Genomic DNA, 17,117 nt, shown 5'->3' on the forward strand with positions numbered 1-17,117 from the left:
CCTTGAAATTTTAATAAAATAATTTTAAAACTGTGTATTGTATTTAATATGAGACAAGCTTCTTTTGTCCCTAACTATTTCTTCTATCCATACAAACCCACAATTTCACGATTTTTTTCCTTTCCTAGCAATTACAAATCAAACAAACTATTAGCATGGACAAAATGTTGCCCAAGACAATGTGACCTCTGCCTTCTCAATCAAAGAATATAATTTCACAGCTTGAAAATACATCGCTTTAAAATCAGTTCGTTTGAGTTTCTTTGTGCCTTGGATATTTTACTTTGAAGTTTCTCATGTTCTCGTGGTCAATGCTTAAATAAAGTTTACAAATTGATTCTGATACAATTTACACTCAAAAATGGATTCGTTCCATTTAGTTATTTTGCACTTAAAGTAATAGTTTTGGTGTTTAATTTTTTGCCATGTGATACGGTGCATGGTCGTGGGATCAGTAAGATGATGTGGTTAGGAGTCAAGACCACAAGATGATCAGGAGTCAAGTTTACGTGGAGGTTAGAAGTCTAGTCTACGTGGAGGTCAGAAGTCTAATTTCCGTGGAAGTCAGAAGTCAAGCTTGTGTGGCTATGGTCAGAGTCCCATGGTCAGAATCCCAGCTAACGGGGCAGTCAAAGGATAGGATTCCAAGTTGGACCGGATCCAACCTCGATAGCAGTCAAGAACGGGGCTCACAGGTCAGATACAGCTGAGGACCAGATCCACAGGCCAAATACAGCTAAGGAGAAGGCCCACAGGCCAGGTAAGGGCGCAGAAGGAAAGGTCTCGGGCGAAACACAGTAGGCTAAGACACAGACCTGGCGTAAAGGTCGGAACGCACAGACCATGGATAACAGCAGAGGCAAGTCAGGATACAAACCTGACATATAGGTCGGGACGTACAAGCCATGGATAATAGTGGACACAGCAGGCTAAGACACAAACCTGACATACATGTTGGGACGTACAAGTCATGGATAACAGCGGACAAATACAGGTCGGGATATAGACCTGACGTACAGGTCGGGACGTACAAACCATTGATAATAGTAGAACAGGTGCAGGTCGGGATACAGACCTGGCGTACAGGTCGGAACGCACAGACCATGGATAACAGTGGACATAAGCGGGCCGGAATACAAACATGGCGTACAGGTCGGAACGTGCAGGCCATGGATAACAGCGGATAGAAGCAGGTCGGGATATAGACCTGGCGTACAGATCGGAACGCACAGGCCATGGATAACAACAGAGGCAGGTCGGGATACAAACCTGGCATACAGGTCGGGACGTACAAGCCATGGATAATAACGGATAGATGCAGGTCGGGATACACACCTAGCGTACAGATCGGAACGTACAAGCCATGGATAACAGCAGATGCAGGTTGGGATACAAACTTGGCGTACAGGTTGGGACGTACAAGCCATGGATAGCAGCGGACAGATACAGGTAGGGATACAGACCTGATGTATAGGTCGGGACGTACAAGCCATGGATAACAACGAACAGATGCAGGTTGGGATACAGACCTGACGTACAGGTCGGGACGTACAAGTCATGGATAACAGTAGAACAGGTGCAGGTCGGGATACAGACCTGGCGTACAGGTCGGAACACACAGGCCATGGATAACAGCGGACATAAGCGAGTCGGAATACAAACCTGGCGTACAGGTCGGAACGTATAAGCCATGGATAACAGCTGACAGAAGCAGGTCGGGATATAAGTCGGGCGTACAGGTCGGGACATACGAACCATGGATAACAACATACAGAAGTAGGTCGGAGTACAGACCGCGGAATACAGACCTAGAGTCCAGGCACTACAGGATAAACAAGCCAGAGAATAATCAGCGTGTCAGGGAATATGCTAACAGTCGGGGCTCATCACTCCTTTGGTTATGTCGCTAGCCTATGAGGAGGTGCCGCGTGTCATTCACCGCCAGACAAAACCTGACAGCCGACATTCCCTGACACCCTTCAGACCTCATAAACATCCATTGCAGTATAAAAAAGGATGCTTTGTCTCTTATGCAGGTACGCTCACTCGTTATTTCTCACTAGTCTTTACTTTTCGTCCTTTCTTTATGTTTTCTGAGAAAAAAGTACCTGACTTGAGCATCGGAGGGCCTGACGCGGGGACCTTTTCCCTGGTTTCTGGTCTCTAACGACTCGTGGGCTCGTCTGAGTGTGCGCAGAGCCGTATTGTCATCATCCTGGTCATCTTCCTTCGTCATCTGCCCGTGCGAACCTTTCCGAGGGGGGCCAGGTAGATCAGACACCGCAGCGATTTTCCATCAACTTCCAGTACATCGAGGCCCGCCTTCATCCGACTCAGCTTCCAAACGGGATCATCATGCAAACAAAATGACCATACAAAAGTTTATGATTTAAACAGGATAAAACAAGAGGATAAGTAACCATGTACTTGAGTTGCTAAATTTTAGCTTATAAATCATAATTCAATAAGTAATTAGAAAGTAGGACCTATTTGCACTTCACAATTTATCTTGGTAGCTGATACAAACTAACATGGAGTTGGGTCGGTTACTTTCGAGATTAGTCAGATTGTAAAAGCTGGATAACTGGAATATATATGATAGTTTTAGGATCATTCATTTTAATTTGATGATTTTAAAGAGAGCCTGCACATGTGTTGGATCAGTGTCTTCACACAAGTTTTGTTCATATACCATAATAACAGAAGATGAAGATGATCTTGTTTAATTAAAACAAACTGTTGTATTAACATGTGATACAAACTAAGTGATCCTTAATCTTTAAGCGCTAGCCAACCATAATCATAACTAGTATAGTGGTAATAATTACAATAAGAATATGATCATTGTACTACTCATCTAAACATAAACAACGATCTCAATTAAGTATATATTATGCATGTGTGAAGGCCTCCTAACTCTATCCTCCAATAATCCCTGTAAACTCATCTGATCATGAGCTATTAAGTTAGCTGGACAGTGAAAACCCTTTTTTTTTTCCTCACCTGCCATGCACTACCTCATTATGAACAATCTTCTTGAGCTGGCTTCTGCAGCCCTCAAAGGAAACCACAAGTTAAAAAAAAATGTACAACTATAAATCCTCCATCAGCTAGCATTAATAATAATTTCTGAAATCAACTGCAATCAATAATGATGCGGTGATGATGAAGGGCCCGTCAAAGGAGGTCAAAGTTAAGATGATCAACACGTAGCTGGCATCGGTAGGTCGGGCGAAGCATGTCCCGACCGCGGAGAGGGCTCCGACCCGCCATCACCTTCGTTACTAAGAGCAATCAAACAACCGACGCTCGAGAATGTGCAGAAGCCGAGTCAAACGGCTACCCTACTTGGCCAGACAGCAAAGCTTAATGTGCAAAATTCGATTCTGCCGAGTGGCTACCCCACTCGATCTGGCAATAGGTCTCGACAGTGGCAGAGTGGACCTTTGGTCAAGCAGACACTCAAAGGAGTATCGAGGTTATGGCCGACCGGATGGGGCGCCAGAGCGGCGAATTACCGGTCGAGCGACCAACCCGCTCGTTCTAGCGGTACAGTACATTGATATCCATCAACATCCTTTTGGGAGTTGATTCCGCCGACGTCAGGCATAGACTGCGAGAAGATCGTACGACGGAAGCTTCCACTGTCACTTCAGAGATATGTTCCGCTCGTTAAGGTACCATGTTAGGGATACTTTACTGACAAGTCTTTTCAGGAAAAGTTTTAAGAAGCGTGCTCATCTTGGCAAGCATGCACACGCACTACTGGAGCTCTATATAAAAGGGGATCCAAGCATCGGCGAAGGTACGGATGCGATATTCACTGTTTGTGCTACAGTCTTCTTGTTGGTCTGCTTTCCACTTCATCGCCGGTGACTGACTTGAGTGTTAAAGGGCTAACGCTGGGGACCCCTTCCCTGGCTCGGCACTGACATAGTCTGTGTTGTAGGTTCATGTGGAGTCCATAGGAGGTCAACGTGAGCGCCATATTCTCATCTTTTCGTCTTTTCGACTTTCGGACAGGATCAGATGATATTAACAGTAAGATCTTGAGTATTACTGGAAGTTAGATTGACACTCTGACTCAAGAAGTTGATCCTATGTCAAAGGCATTCAATGCCATTCGTTGTGAAGGGTTGCCTTTCAAATAATCGAACAAATTGACATTGCCAACCCTATCATTGGAGGTCTATAATATCGGTTAGGTAAATCATCTATCCAAGATAATTATATGCATTTTGGAAAGCCTATCACACATATTCCAAAGTGATTATCTAAATAAGTTTAGATAGCAAAAATGTAAATGAGTGTAGGCTCAAGTCATACCATCCATAAAGAAGGTCATCTAAACACATTGGCCCTCAAAATGGTTACCACACTAGTTCATCCAACCTATTGTCATAGATGATAGACCCATTGAATTGTATGTTTCACAAGGCCGACCGGACCACACTCGAACTCGCAACCAATATAAACAAGTTTATTTTAATAAACGATCGATACATGCCACTGCCACCTTTCCCCCGGCCCTTGGTTAATTCATTAAAGATTCCACGAGGAGAGACTTTAGGTGATGAACTAACAGGGTCCCTCTCCATATCAACCTAAACCTACCCTAGATATGCAAGTAACTAGTCACCTCTCTATTTTGACATATTGCAAAGCCTACCATTATTATTTCTCTATGTCTCATAACGTTAAATTTGAGATCAATCTTTTCATTGGAGTACATGCATGCCTAGATTAATTAATATGTGAAATCCAACTCACGTTTATTATTTTATGCATGGAATAAGCATATAATAGAAATGTGATTCTTATTAAAAAAAACAAGCATAGACTTATGTCTCATCTATATTGATTATTAAATGGCACGGTTAGGAATCCATGACAAAACAAAGCTTCTTGTCTCCTTTTGCCAGCAGTTGCATAACATATTGAAATATATAAAATACAGATACGTATAGATATATGTTTAAGACTTTAGGGTTTTTGAATTAAATATGTTCTTAATTCAGAAATTAACTATACCTTGAGAAATAATTAATGATTCATGTAATTGTATGGGTTATATATCTTAATCAGGTCGATTCAATGATTTTTTTAAACCTAATGAGAAAAACTCATTAAAAAATTAGACCAACAGATCAGATATAGTTCAGAAACATATACATGTGTGGTTAGTTAATCAACTTATTCTAAGTTGTATTGGTAAATGAAACTTTGGAATTTCATTTTGACTTGAGTTGTAACTGAGCAGTCTCTTTCTCACTTTGTCAAGGCAGTAATTAGAGATGGATGCAAATTTTCCTTGTTATGATGTCGTTTAGGTGGGAAATATTAAGTTTAAACTCATCCTTGTATAATTATGATATTGACCATTATTTCATATATTTAAACGTGGAGCAACGTCAATAATTTTAGGTGAATGGATCAATGCTAATTTGCATCGAGAAAAATAAGAGCCTTAGTGTTTAATGTCTAACTTTTGTTTTTCTCTTTGTTTTAATGTTCTCGATGCAATGATATATAAATGCCCATCTAGAACTAGACGTCAACTCAAGTATGCTATTTAGTCACCACCTAACAATTTGAAAGATGAAAATGAAATCCATCAAACTAATCATTATTTATGGCGCATGAAAGCTAGTTTAATGAACATGTTTAATTTGATAATCCAAAAAAGATATACGAACTTAAACTTGGGCTGATTGTTAATATCAAAGGGTTGGATATCGAATTACCTCAATTATACAATGGAAATAATTAAGAAGAAGTTTAATGCAGTCCATATATAGAGAATTACATCTTTTAAAAATTTAAGATATTTTCTTCAGTGAGAGTTTTAATTATCTTTGTGCATGAGAATGATGAATAATACATATATAATACATCCTTGTAAATTTCTCTACAAGTATATGCATGCCTATTTGCTACTCGAGCTCAATTAAATTATTTTAATGTGCCAATATTCAATAAAATCAAACTATAAGACTTTAAACAACTGTGACACCTATTAAACTTGTAGTTATTTGAGATTAATATTACATGTGTCAATATGGGAAAGGAGATCTAGAGTCTTCATCATTTCTTTTTGTTCATATTGGGACTAATTATGAACAAAGTTTAAAGAAAATGTTGGTACCTATAAATTGAGTTGAAAAGTTTCCACACCCATATGACACATAGATTTTCTTGATTTTGAAATTAAAACCAAGTAGCTACGCCTAGTTAGGCACACATTTTCTGGAGATTTTTTCATAGCATATATATCTTTAGAACTATTCACTTTGGCATACATCACTTCATTTTCAATAGTTCGTTCATCACATCCTTCACCTACATATGTAGATAGGGTGGCAACTATACCTACATTGACACATACAAGTCAGTGATCAGTTCTGTAGACGACGGACGTACACTGATTAAAACCTGAATTTATTGCCATGACCTGCACAATTACTGTCATGAATTTCTTTGCATATTATGTGATGGGTTTTCCAAAATGCATATTCTGACCTGTACAGTAGAAATTGAAAATCCAAAAAAGAAAAGAAAAAGTAACAATAATAAAATAATTGATGGAAAGAAACTTGACAGGTTATACTTTGACTTGTCGCTCACTATATCATGCACATATGAGTGTTAGATCTATCCATGCTGTGCCACAGTATAATTCTCTTAAAGCCGACTTCCTCTCAACAAATCCAGTGGCAAAGAGAGAGAAGGGAGCCTTACCATGGGGAGGGCACCTTGCTGTGACAAGTCCAAAGTGAAGAAGGGCCCTTGGTCTCCAGAGGAAGACAACCAGCTCAGAGAGCACATAGAGAAGCATGGCACAGGAGGAAATTGGATTGCTCTCCCTCAAAAAGCTGGTAATTATTTGTTCACTGTATATCCGATCGTCTTCTTGTTGTTGTTCTGGCTGTTATTGATTTGTGTGTTTGTGATTGATCTGTAATTTACAGGGTTGAGGAGGTGCGGAAAGAGTTGCAGGCTGAGATGGCTCAACTATTTGAGGCCTAACATAAAGCATGGGGACTTCTCTGATGATGAGGACAGGATCATTTGCAGCCTCTTTGCTAACATTGGAAGCAGGTGCAAACAATATACATAAAAATGCGTGTGTGATTCAATGTATGATATATCAATTACATGCTTAATTAATTTTGATGAAATGAAATGAATGGCACGCAGATGGTCCATCATTGCTTCTCAGCTCCCTGGAAGGACGGACAACGACATCAAGAACTACTGGAACACTAAGCTGAAGAAGAAGCTACTCGGCCTGCCACCATCACACAGAAACAACAAGCAGCTTCATTACCAGATCAAGCAGCAACAGACGGATGTTTTGCCTGCCGCTTCATATATCTCATCTGCAGTACTTACAGAGCTGGATCAGGGGGGGATGCCAGTGCTGCCTTCTCATTGCTTCTTCAGTTCTGCCATGGATTTCAATCCTGCTTACGTTCCTCAAGGCCCCCAAAACGACTCCATCGGGAGCAGCCTCATCAGCTTCGATCAGCAGAGCTGCTGCAGCTCATCTGATGCCAGCAGCTATGGCCTGTACGAGAGTTTCAGGCAGCTCTTGGGGAGTGCTACTGCTGCTGAGAAGCTGATGCACGGCGGTTTCAACTTTGACTTTGAGGAGGTGAAGCCTCACGATGCATATAATTTGGACTCATGCTTCAGGAACCTATACAACTAGTGAAGCTGACTGCCTCTGTATAATTAATGACAAGCTGAGATTGTATAATCCTGTTCTTTTTTTTTTTTTTTCCCTTTTCATTTTTCTTTTTCCTTTTTTCTCGGCGTCTGGGGAGTGAGATTGTGTGACTTTGATAGTGCAGGGGTGGCATTGAAATGTGTGGGGTTGTGTTTAGGCTTGGTCCTTTTATTTCTGACAAGATGTTTGGCATGTGTATGTGTGAGTCCAGTGCTTGCTAAATATATATAAATATATATCATTCATAGGTCTAAATCTGATGTACCGCCTGCGTTTGTTTTCAGTACAGTGAGTCTTTGCCTGCATTGAGTCATTGGGAGCCGTATAATACAAGCAGTGCAGGATATTAATTATAATAGAGCATGAGATAGTGGCACATGTTGGGAAGTGTATAAATTGTATGCATGCAGCAGCGCAGGAAGCGCGTCTTGTTCTTCAATTTTTATATATTCCGTTTAATTAATTCAGTTTTGGAGCTGAATCTTCTCGGTAAAGAAACTAAGTGAGAGTTCCAGTAAACTTTATTAATAATTGTGCGGTTATATATATAATTCAATGCCATTATGCAGTTTCTCTTAGGTATTAAGCTAATTGTTACTCCAGTTTCAAACATTAAAATATGAGTTGAAATATAAGATTGGATGAAAACAAAAAAGGTACACCCAAAATCTAAGTAGGGCAGAGTCTTTTTAAGATTTGTAGGGATCCAACTAATTTTGAAAGGTTGATGGCCTATTATATATTATCATTGAAAACGAGTCCAAGGCTTAAAATAAACAATTGATACACCTTAGCTAGATTTGATGCCTTTCTTTCTTGTTATTATTAATATACAATGTAAATTGAATAGTTCTCCTTTAAAAAAAAAAAATTGATGCCTTTAGGGGTTCAATGGTCGCTGAGCTATCACTTCACTGCATAAGCATGCATAAACTCTTTTCTGTGATATTTACAAACTATTTGGTAGTTCACCTACTTCATTAATTTGGCAAGATGGAGATTTATAAAATATAGAGCATGTTTTTTTTTTTTTTGGGTCTCTCTGTAAAGTGTCTTTTCATATATATATATATATATATATATATATACCTTATTGATTATATCTGGTGTGATTGATCTGGTCTCACAAAAATTTTCGATCTCTAGAATAAATCGAGAAGTGTACGCGGTGGCCAGCCCAGAAATCCAACATCCTCTAGTTACGCCCTCCATTTGAAGGAAAAATTTCTGTAAATACCTCGTAGTTAGAGTTTGAACGATGGGTGTCTGGATAATAACTTGAATGTCCTATCATGACATCATGACCTCGGAGAGGTATATTTTCATATATATAAAATGTCCTACCGCGACATCATGATCCCGGAGAGGTATGTTTATATATATATATATATATATATATATATATATATATATATATATATATATATATATATAAAAGGGCATATAGAAGGTAGGACAAAAACTAAAAATTTTTAGAAAATATTTTTTAATGTAAAAAATAAATGGAATGATAATCATAGCAAATAGTTTGTGTCAAGCAATGTGTGGATGATCACTGAAACGTAATTAATTTTAGGCCAGAAAATTGGTCATGGGCCCGATCCAATTTGGCCCGGCCCGGCTACATATATCAATACTAGATAGACATGGGGAGTAAATGAGTAATCATCGTGGTTCGAATAAAACCTAGTTAACTGGTCGTTACGCCTCGTTCGTGTTCGAGCTCGCGGCGGATCCCCTCCGATGGAAGACGATCGGTAATCTCACTTCCCGGTATTTTTATCAGAATATTGATCGAATCGTAATTGTACCTTAATAATATTCTTTAGTTGCCTTTTTGGCTCTCCGGGGATCGATGTTTAACTGATCGTTTGTGTGTTTCTGGGCATAACTATGGTTTGTTTCTGTCCTTGAAGTCAGCTTGAAGTTCGCAGAGAATTGTGGTATTCTATGTTTTTTAGGTCGAGGATTTTGTAGAAGGGACGCATTTTTCCTAAAATTCAATCGCCATCTCAAATTTGATTCTTATGTTCGTGTTGGAGAATATTTGATAGTTGGAATAAAAAGTTATGAGTCAATCCTAAATAGTCACCACAAAGGAGGCGCATTTTGGTGTGAGAAGAGTAATGTGGCATCAGAGTTCTTTCTTTATCCGTTCATAAGCAAATAAACTTCATATTAACTTTGTATTATGGTTCAACCCCTAGTGCTTGTTTCATTGTTTGCTTCAGTAATTCAAGTGATCTCTGTTCGCTACCAGGTTGAATTCGCCCAACACTTCAGCTGTGACACTTGAAGTCTTAGGTCATCGTCTGCATTTATCACAGGTACTGAATGTGATGCACTGATAACGTATGATTTTATTAAATAATTTTTTAACTACTTGTTTTTTTTTGGTGCAGAAGCATGTAAATCTGTAATCTAAATTTGCAACTTTTCCGTGACACATTTCTCTTTTCTATGTTTCGTCCATTTGGTATTAACAAACGAATAAAGCTAAATTATAGGTGATTCTTGCTTTCCAAAAATATTGAGAAATGAGAACTTAGCTTTCTTATGTCCTGGAAGCTATGATTTTGTCTTATGTTTGTTGATACATAACTTACCTAGAGTTATATGTTATATTACATATTGACCTCATGAAATATAATAATCTATTGTGTTCTCAGGATCCTAATTCAAAGCATTTGGGTACCACAGTTTGGGATGCTTCAATGGTGTTTGTCAAATTTTTGGTAAATTAATATTAGCTCTATGTTATGTTCATCTCTTTAATTGTTACTATATATACTTTTCATCCTTAGTATTTAGTGCCAACTCTTCTTTTATTGTTTTCGACTGCTGCCAGCTTTCATAAATGTATGTACAGTGTAATTTCATATAATGAAATAGCAGCTAAATCCTAAAATTATTTTGATGTCTATTTCATTGTAGACCTTTTGGTATCACAACAAGCTATAAGCAATTTCTAATGTACCAATATTCAAATTTACGTAATACCATGTCAGGATAATCTTGTTTCTTGTGTAGCTGTAAATGTTGGATATCTCTTGTACATCTATAAATGTTTCTCACGGATTTGATACAGTTTCCATTTGAAGAAAAATTACAACATAAATTTTGTTTTTTTACTGATCCAGTGACTTCCTGGAATCAGGAAAAAAATTGTCGTAAAGGAAGGTTTTGCCCATCAAAATTAAAAGGAAAACGTGTCATTGAACTTGGAGCGGGTTGTGGCTTAGCTGGACTTGGTAAGTTTGTAAGACAAATTGGAATATTTTTGGTATATTTTTCCTTGTACAAATAGATCACTTCTAAATAGTATATACTTTAGGAATGGCATTGTTAGGGTGCAATGTAACATCAACTGACCAAACTGAGGTGTTACCATTGCTGATGAGGAATGCAGAGCGCAACTCTTGTTGGATTACTCAAGCAAATCCTGATTCAGGTCTTATTTGATTTTTTTTATATGTAGCATTTGCATAACTCTCCCTTTGTTTTTATCGATATCGTGTGACACATAACCTTAGTGATGCCCAACCAATACATGGGGATATCTTGTTTGTTATTTTATTACTTGTCCTTATTTTTGTACATAATCCATGCCGAACCAATAGTTCAGATTTATCAAATTTATTTGTTTATTCTTTATTAAATCTTCTTGCTGAAAGGAGTTTTTCATTTATTTTGTTTTAACTCTTTTTGTTTGAGTTATACTTAGTCCTTGTGAACATTTTCAGCTACATCAATCTTGATCATCTCTCCCTTTGTTTTTATCCATATCGTGTGACACATAACCTTTGTGATGCCCAACCAATACATGGGGATATCTTGTTTGTTATTTTATTACTTGTCCTTATTTTTGTACATAATCCATGCCGAACCAATAGTTCAGATTTCTCAAATTTATTTGTTTATTCTTTATTAAATCTTCTTGCTGAAAGGAGTTTTTCATTTATTTTGTTTTAACTCTTTTTGTTTGAGTTATACTTAGTCCTTGTGAACATTTTCAGCTACATCAATCTTGATCATGATCTTGCTTGGAATGTGACCTTATTCTTTAGGTTTTTTTTTTTTTTTTGTGTGGTGCCAAGGAAACCTGTACAAAATTTACATACTTTGATCAAATGGGTATATATGACCAATTGGGTAATATCCATGTGTTGAAATTTGGTGCTTTTCAATCAGCAATGTTTGCTTCTTCCTCTTTCAACAGCCAAGGTTATATCAGGCTATCCAAAAGCAAAATAAATGAATAAAAACTGCTAGTCATGATTTTTTACAAAGGTCTTGAATCAACTAGTTAGCATGTATGTTCTTGTGAATTTGCATGACCAACCATTTCATCAATCATCTTGGTTTTGGATTTTAGATTAAACAAGGATATTCTACTGGATTGCCCCTTCAGGAAGATGCACGCTATGAATTGACTAATTATGTTGTTGAAATCAACTTGCTTTGTACTTATTATTTTGAGAACTTATGTTGTTGATTCCATAAGTTAGCTAGAAATTGGACACTTTGCTTCTCTGGGGTAAATTTAAGTTGTTTTTCTTATTACCGGGTTGTTTAAGTTTCTTTCCCCTTTACAGGTTCTGCATCATTTGGTTGCATTACAGTTGCAGAGCTGGACTGGGGAAACGAAGATCATATCCGAGCTGTTGAACCTCCTTTTGATTTCATTCTTGGGACCGATGTGGTAAGTTCAATTGACACTGTTCCATGCAAAATAGATTCTCTCATGAAGCATGTAGAATTAAGACTGCAATTCCAATTTCTTCCCTTTCCACTTAACAATTTTCTAAGTTATTTTTGCAGTTGAAGGTGGTTTATTAAACATGAGTTTATGATAGCTTAGAGATACTTTAACAATAAAACGAATCCAATGCTATAGTTACTGAATATCAGAAAAACAGTTTGAAGAACTCTGTAGGTTTAGTTATTCACCCTGCTTAGACCTGTGATTGTTCAGTCTTGTGCAGGCATGCTGCCAATAGAGCTACCTTTAGTGCAGTAAGGATTGCTTCTTCTCCGTGATTTAATTAAATTTGAAGTTCTCAATTAATCTGATAGAGTATGATGACCATTTTCCATCATTTTTGGTGTATCATACGTATAATTTATGTGTTATACTTGATAATTTTAGATGCTACTTAGGTTAATAACTTAGTTTAGGCTAAACTCATGTTGCTAGTTTAACTAGTAATACTTGAACTGTACTGAAAACATGTCTTTTACATACGTTCACCACCTTAACCCCCTAACTATCGACATCATTAATTGATTTGATGCAAAAGTACTCATTTTTAAAATTTACTTGACACAAGTGCGTCACACACAGGGTATGTTTCTGGCACATCATTATTCTGTTAGGTTAATTAACAAGGTGAAATGACAATAGCTGACAACTCTAAAGGTATTTTGATGATTTTGAAACTCTGGGAAAAAAGGAGGTGAACTTTGAGGCAAAATGAATACTTCTTCACTTGTATTAGTATATGAAAACCATAAATCTATATATGTTTGAGAACTTTTGTGCATATTTTGCTTGATTTGAAAATGTAGCTTTATTGATTTCTTAAAATCTTTTGTTTTCCATGTTCTGTTGGTCGGTTGAAGGTTTACACAGAGCATTTGCTGGAACCCTTACTGCAGACTATTTTGGCTTTATCAGGACCAAGGACAGTTATACTGGTACAACTTTTGCTTTTAAGATTTCATTGATATCAAGCTTCATATGCCATAGAAATGAGACTATTTGCTACTCATTTAGTTAGGTTATGAGGTTCGTTCCACGACGGTCCATGATAGGATGATGGATATGTGGAAAGAAAATTTCATAGTGAAAACGATCCCAAAGGCAAAGGTGGGTAAGCATTTCTTTTGCCTCTTGATTTGATTAACTTATGGCATCCATTAAATGCCATTTTTCCTTTTTATTATTTACCACATGGTTGAATTTGTATTGCATCACTAGTTTGAACCATAGATGTAACTAGGCAATGGCGGAGCCAGCCCGGGTGATCTACCCGAGCTGATTCCAGATTGTGAGCAATGGCCGTCAACTCCGATGCCGTCGTCCCTGGCTAATTCCTTTTTTTTCTCGTGTTTTCCATTTGTTTTCCACTGTAAATTCGAGATTAGCCAGCCCAGGTGATCTACCCGGGCTGATTCCAGATTGTGAGCAATGGCCGTCAACTCCGACGCCGTCGTCCCGGGCTAATTCCTTTTTTTCTCGTGTTTTCCATTTGTTGTCCACTGTAAATTCGAGATTCGATGTCGTCGGCCTCCGGGCTACAGCCCGGGTAAACCATAACCTGGCTCCGCCCTTGTAACTAGGATGAGAGAATCTGGTGTTTGACCTTAAACTTTGATTTTTTCTGATAAATTGTTGACCATCTCTATTCGGATCAGAAAATAGAGCTCCTATTTAGGGTTTATCTCAGTTAGAACCGGCAAGCAGATATTTAATCTAGATTGAAATCTCGTTATACACTGGGCTTTCAGATCTTGGCTGGAACAAGATGTGTCAGTGAATCAGTGGTGCTTATAGTGTACCAAGGTGGTGCCAGTCAACACCATTCATAGGAGGAATTGAGGAGGGGAAGAAGGAAAACTAAATGCAGGAACCAGCTTGAGAAAGCCTCACGGGTTTCTCCTGTGAAACCCTAGCTCGTTAAAACCTCAAAGTCATATTGTTGAGGAAGCTTTTTGATCTTATAACCACCGACACCATTTGTATTGATGCATGGCAAAATTCTAAACCGTGTGTTTAACGAAACAAATACTGGTCATTAGTTTGATTGTTACTTGTTCAGGATAACTCCTCTTTCTCGATAAATCCTTCTTCAAACGTCATCCTTGTATGTTACATTTTTCAGCTACTAATACCATGATTTCTCTTGTATGCAGATGGATAGCAAGTATCAACATCCAAGTATTCAGCTTTTCATGATGGAAGTGAAAGATCAATCCAGATACCGCCACACTGGGGTAAGTCAGGTTCCAGAGTCTAGTCACAGAAGCGATGAAGATGATCAAAACCATGAAGCAGATGTTCACGATCAGACAACTAGCGAAAAGATTGTGAAATCAGAATCTGGGAAGGCTGTTGATGACTGGGAGATCAGAAGACTGGGATCAATGGCTGCTCGACTTCTACGAGATGTTAAGATAAAGTAGTTTGCTGGAGGATCCTGACAATTTGAAGCTGAGTAGGTTGAAAGCAACGTTGGTATGCATGGGATAGTTGATGATGCTGAAATGGATAATCGTTAAATCTGATTAATTATCTATTCCATAACAGACCTAGTGTTCGTTTTTTTACTACCTCATCTTTTATTGTTAATGGGGGATTTGTGATGTAAAGTCTGTCTTTATTGGCTTGTACCTTTATGGACATACATAATTATTCATCTTATTTAACTTGCAAGGCAATCTGTTTGCTCCATATTATTATTTATTAAAATTTTGAATTATGGACGTTTAAACAAATTCTCATATTATTAAATTTTAATATACATTGAATATTCACCATCGATATTAATAATAAATTTATCTTATTATTTAAAAATTAGTTTACGTTTTTAATTAAATTTGATTTACAACTTATCAATAGAACACAATTTTTTTTTCCATGTTCTATCAAATAAAATTGAAATTTTATTTCAATTCATTTAAAGTTTCCTGTTTGAACTAGTGCAGTAAGATTTACTAATATTGTCGAAATATTTTCCTAATCTATTTTTATATTCGAGTATAAGAAAGCTTATTCTCGTTATATGTTTAATTTGTATTCTTAACTTTGATTAAATATTTTATTTGCTATGACAAATTATGGTATGGTGCCGTGGTGTAGTTGGTTATCACGACGCCGTTTCGCCTATCTTCCGCCCAATTCAATCTCCTAGCTCGAAGGTTCGTTTATCGATCCACAATTTCCTTTTCCTTCCATTATTTGTTCTGGTTGTTCCACGTGGTGTAGTTAATACAAATACAATATAAAGTATACCTATATTTTCCTCAACTACAAGGTGTAGCTAAAGCAAATTGGCAACAGAAAATATAACTACCAGTCAGGAATGACAAAAATTGGAATGTGATCATTATAACGCAAGGAAAGCAACTACTAGTGCAAATACACGACCACATTTATTAATTTATAGTTGAAATTGAATTCATTATCATTTAAGTAACCATTGATACAATTCTAATGAATACAAGACAACCAACAAGAATTATCGGAGAGCAATTTACCCACCGAATGATCGTGTGCTGTATAAAGAGTATGAAAATACTTTTGTGTTACTTTTCATTAATGTTTGCATATTAAAACTCTGTAAAGGTCAATTTGTCATCTAGATGCAGCAGTGGCATCCACACTTCAAGAAATTTATTCATAGGACTAATATCCTGGAAAGTTATACTAGGAATGAGAAATATCATATCATTCTCAGAAAAAATGGAGAGTATTTATATTATAACATTTGAAATGTCATAATCAATATATTACACAAAAGTGGCCATGATTGAAATAAATTTTCTTTCAGAATCATAGGTGGTGAATCTCAGAAAACTCGCCTATTCTATGGGCTCTGTCATCATTATTTTCAGGAAATTAAACCATGGTGTAGGAATAATCATAAATACAAGATTTTAGTATTTAGTTCCATTCCAACAACACGGGAATCAAGAATCTGTAAGCAAACATAAATTGAGTTTAGGGTGCTCTTTCAAAGTGCTTTGAAAGCCAAAGCACTTTAGGAGTTAATTATAGTGTTTGATAAACTCATGTTTCAAAATGCTTTTACCAGAGATATTTTTCCAATATATAGGAGAGTGTTTCTTGAAGCAATAATAATATTTTAAAATAGTAATCACATAAGATATGATATCATATATCAACAAAATGAGATGCAAATTTAATTATTTCTTTATACTTTCTATTAATAATATACTGTATCTCATAGTGAAAAGTGATAGGACCTTTGCGTTTGGCTAGAGGGGGGGTGAATAGTCTTTCTTCGATTTTTCACCTACAACTTGTTAGCGGAAGCAAATAGAAATAAAGGAAAGACAAGAAACACAAGAAAACAATGCTAACTCCTTGGTTTACTTGGTCTCCACCTCCTTGAGGTGACTAATCCAAGGCACACACCCACACAATCAAGCTCCAATATGAACTTCTCCTTCTCATTATCACAAATGAAGGTGGAGAAACCTTTACAAGGTTGTCTCTTCCTCTTACAAGATGAAATCTAGGCTTAGGAGGAAGAGACTCAAAATCTTTTGCTTGGAAATCACTTGGAGAGCTCTATCTTTTCTTAGCACAATGAGTATTCAAGAGTTGTGTTTGCTATAGTACATCTCCCCTTTTTATTTGTCT

At 37.2% G+C, this 17,117-nt stretch overlaps 3 protein-coding genes across 4 annotated transcripts in view; all 3 read left to right on the forward strand.

The window, feature by feature from the left end:
• Window positions 1–17,117, forward strand: part of LOC122053406 (OVARIAN TUMOR DOMAIN-containing deubiquitinating enzyme 12-like) — a 61,497-nt gene that overhangs the window by 21,881 nt on the left and 22,499 nt on the right. The window lies entirely within an intron of this gene.
• Window positions 6,664–7,969, forward strand: LOC122053409 (transcription factor RAX2-like). Its single transcript, XM_042615450.1, has 3 exons — window positions 6,664–6,875; window positions 6,969–7,098; window positions 7,198–7,969. The coding sequence occupies exons 1-3, from the start codon at window positions 6,740–6,742 to the stop codon at window positions 7,709–7,711; spliced, it is 780 nt and encodes a 259-aa protein (XP_042471384.1). The 5' UTR covers window positions 6,664–6,739; the 3' UTR covers window positions 7,712–7,969.
• LOC122053407 (protein N-lysine methyltransferase METTL21A-like) lies at window positions 9,375–15,182 on the forward strand. Of its 2 annotated transcripts, none has more exons than XM_042615445.1 (9): window positions 9,375–9,486; window positions 9,990–10,056; window positions 10,399–10,464; window positions 10,887–10,980; window positions 11,064–11,180; window positions 12,325–12,431; window positions 13,352–13,426; window positions 13,506–13,598; window positions 14,645–15,182. In XM_042615445.1, exons 1-9 carry the CDS (start codon window positions 9,473–9,475, stop codon window positions 14,912–14,914), a joined length of 903 nt encoding a protein of 300 aa, XP_042471379.1. In that variant the 5' UTR covers window positions 9,375–9,472; the 3' UTR covers window positions 14,915–15,182. The 2 variants fall into 2 exon arrangements, with proteins under 2 accessions (XP_042471379.1, XP_042471381.1); XM_042615447.1 differs by lacking the exon at window positions 9,375–9,486 and adding an exon at window positions 9,567–9,625.

Source organism: Zingiber officinale, chromosome 3A, assembly GCF_018446385.1.
Source record: "Zingiber officinale cultivar Zhangliang chromosome 3A, Zo_v1.1, whole genome shotgun sequence".
Lineage (NCBI taxonomy): Eukaryota > Viridiplantae > Streptophyta > Magnoliopsida > Zingiberales > Zingiberaceae > Zingiber > Zingiber officinale.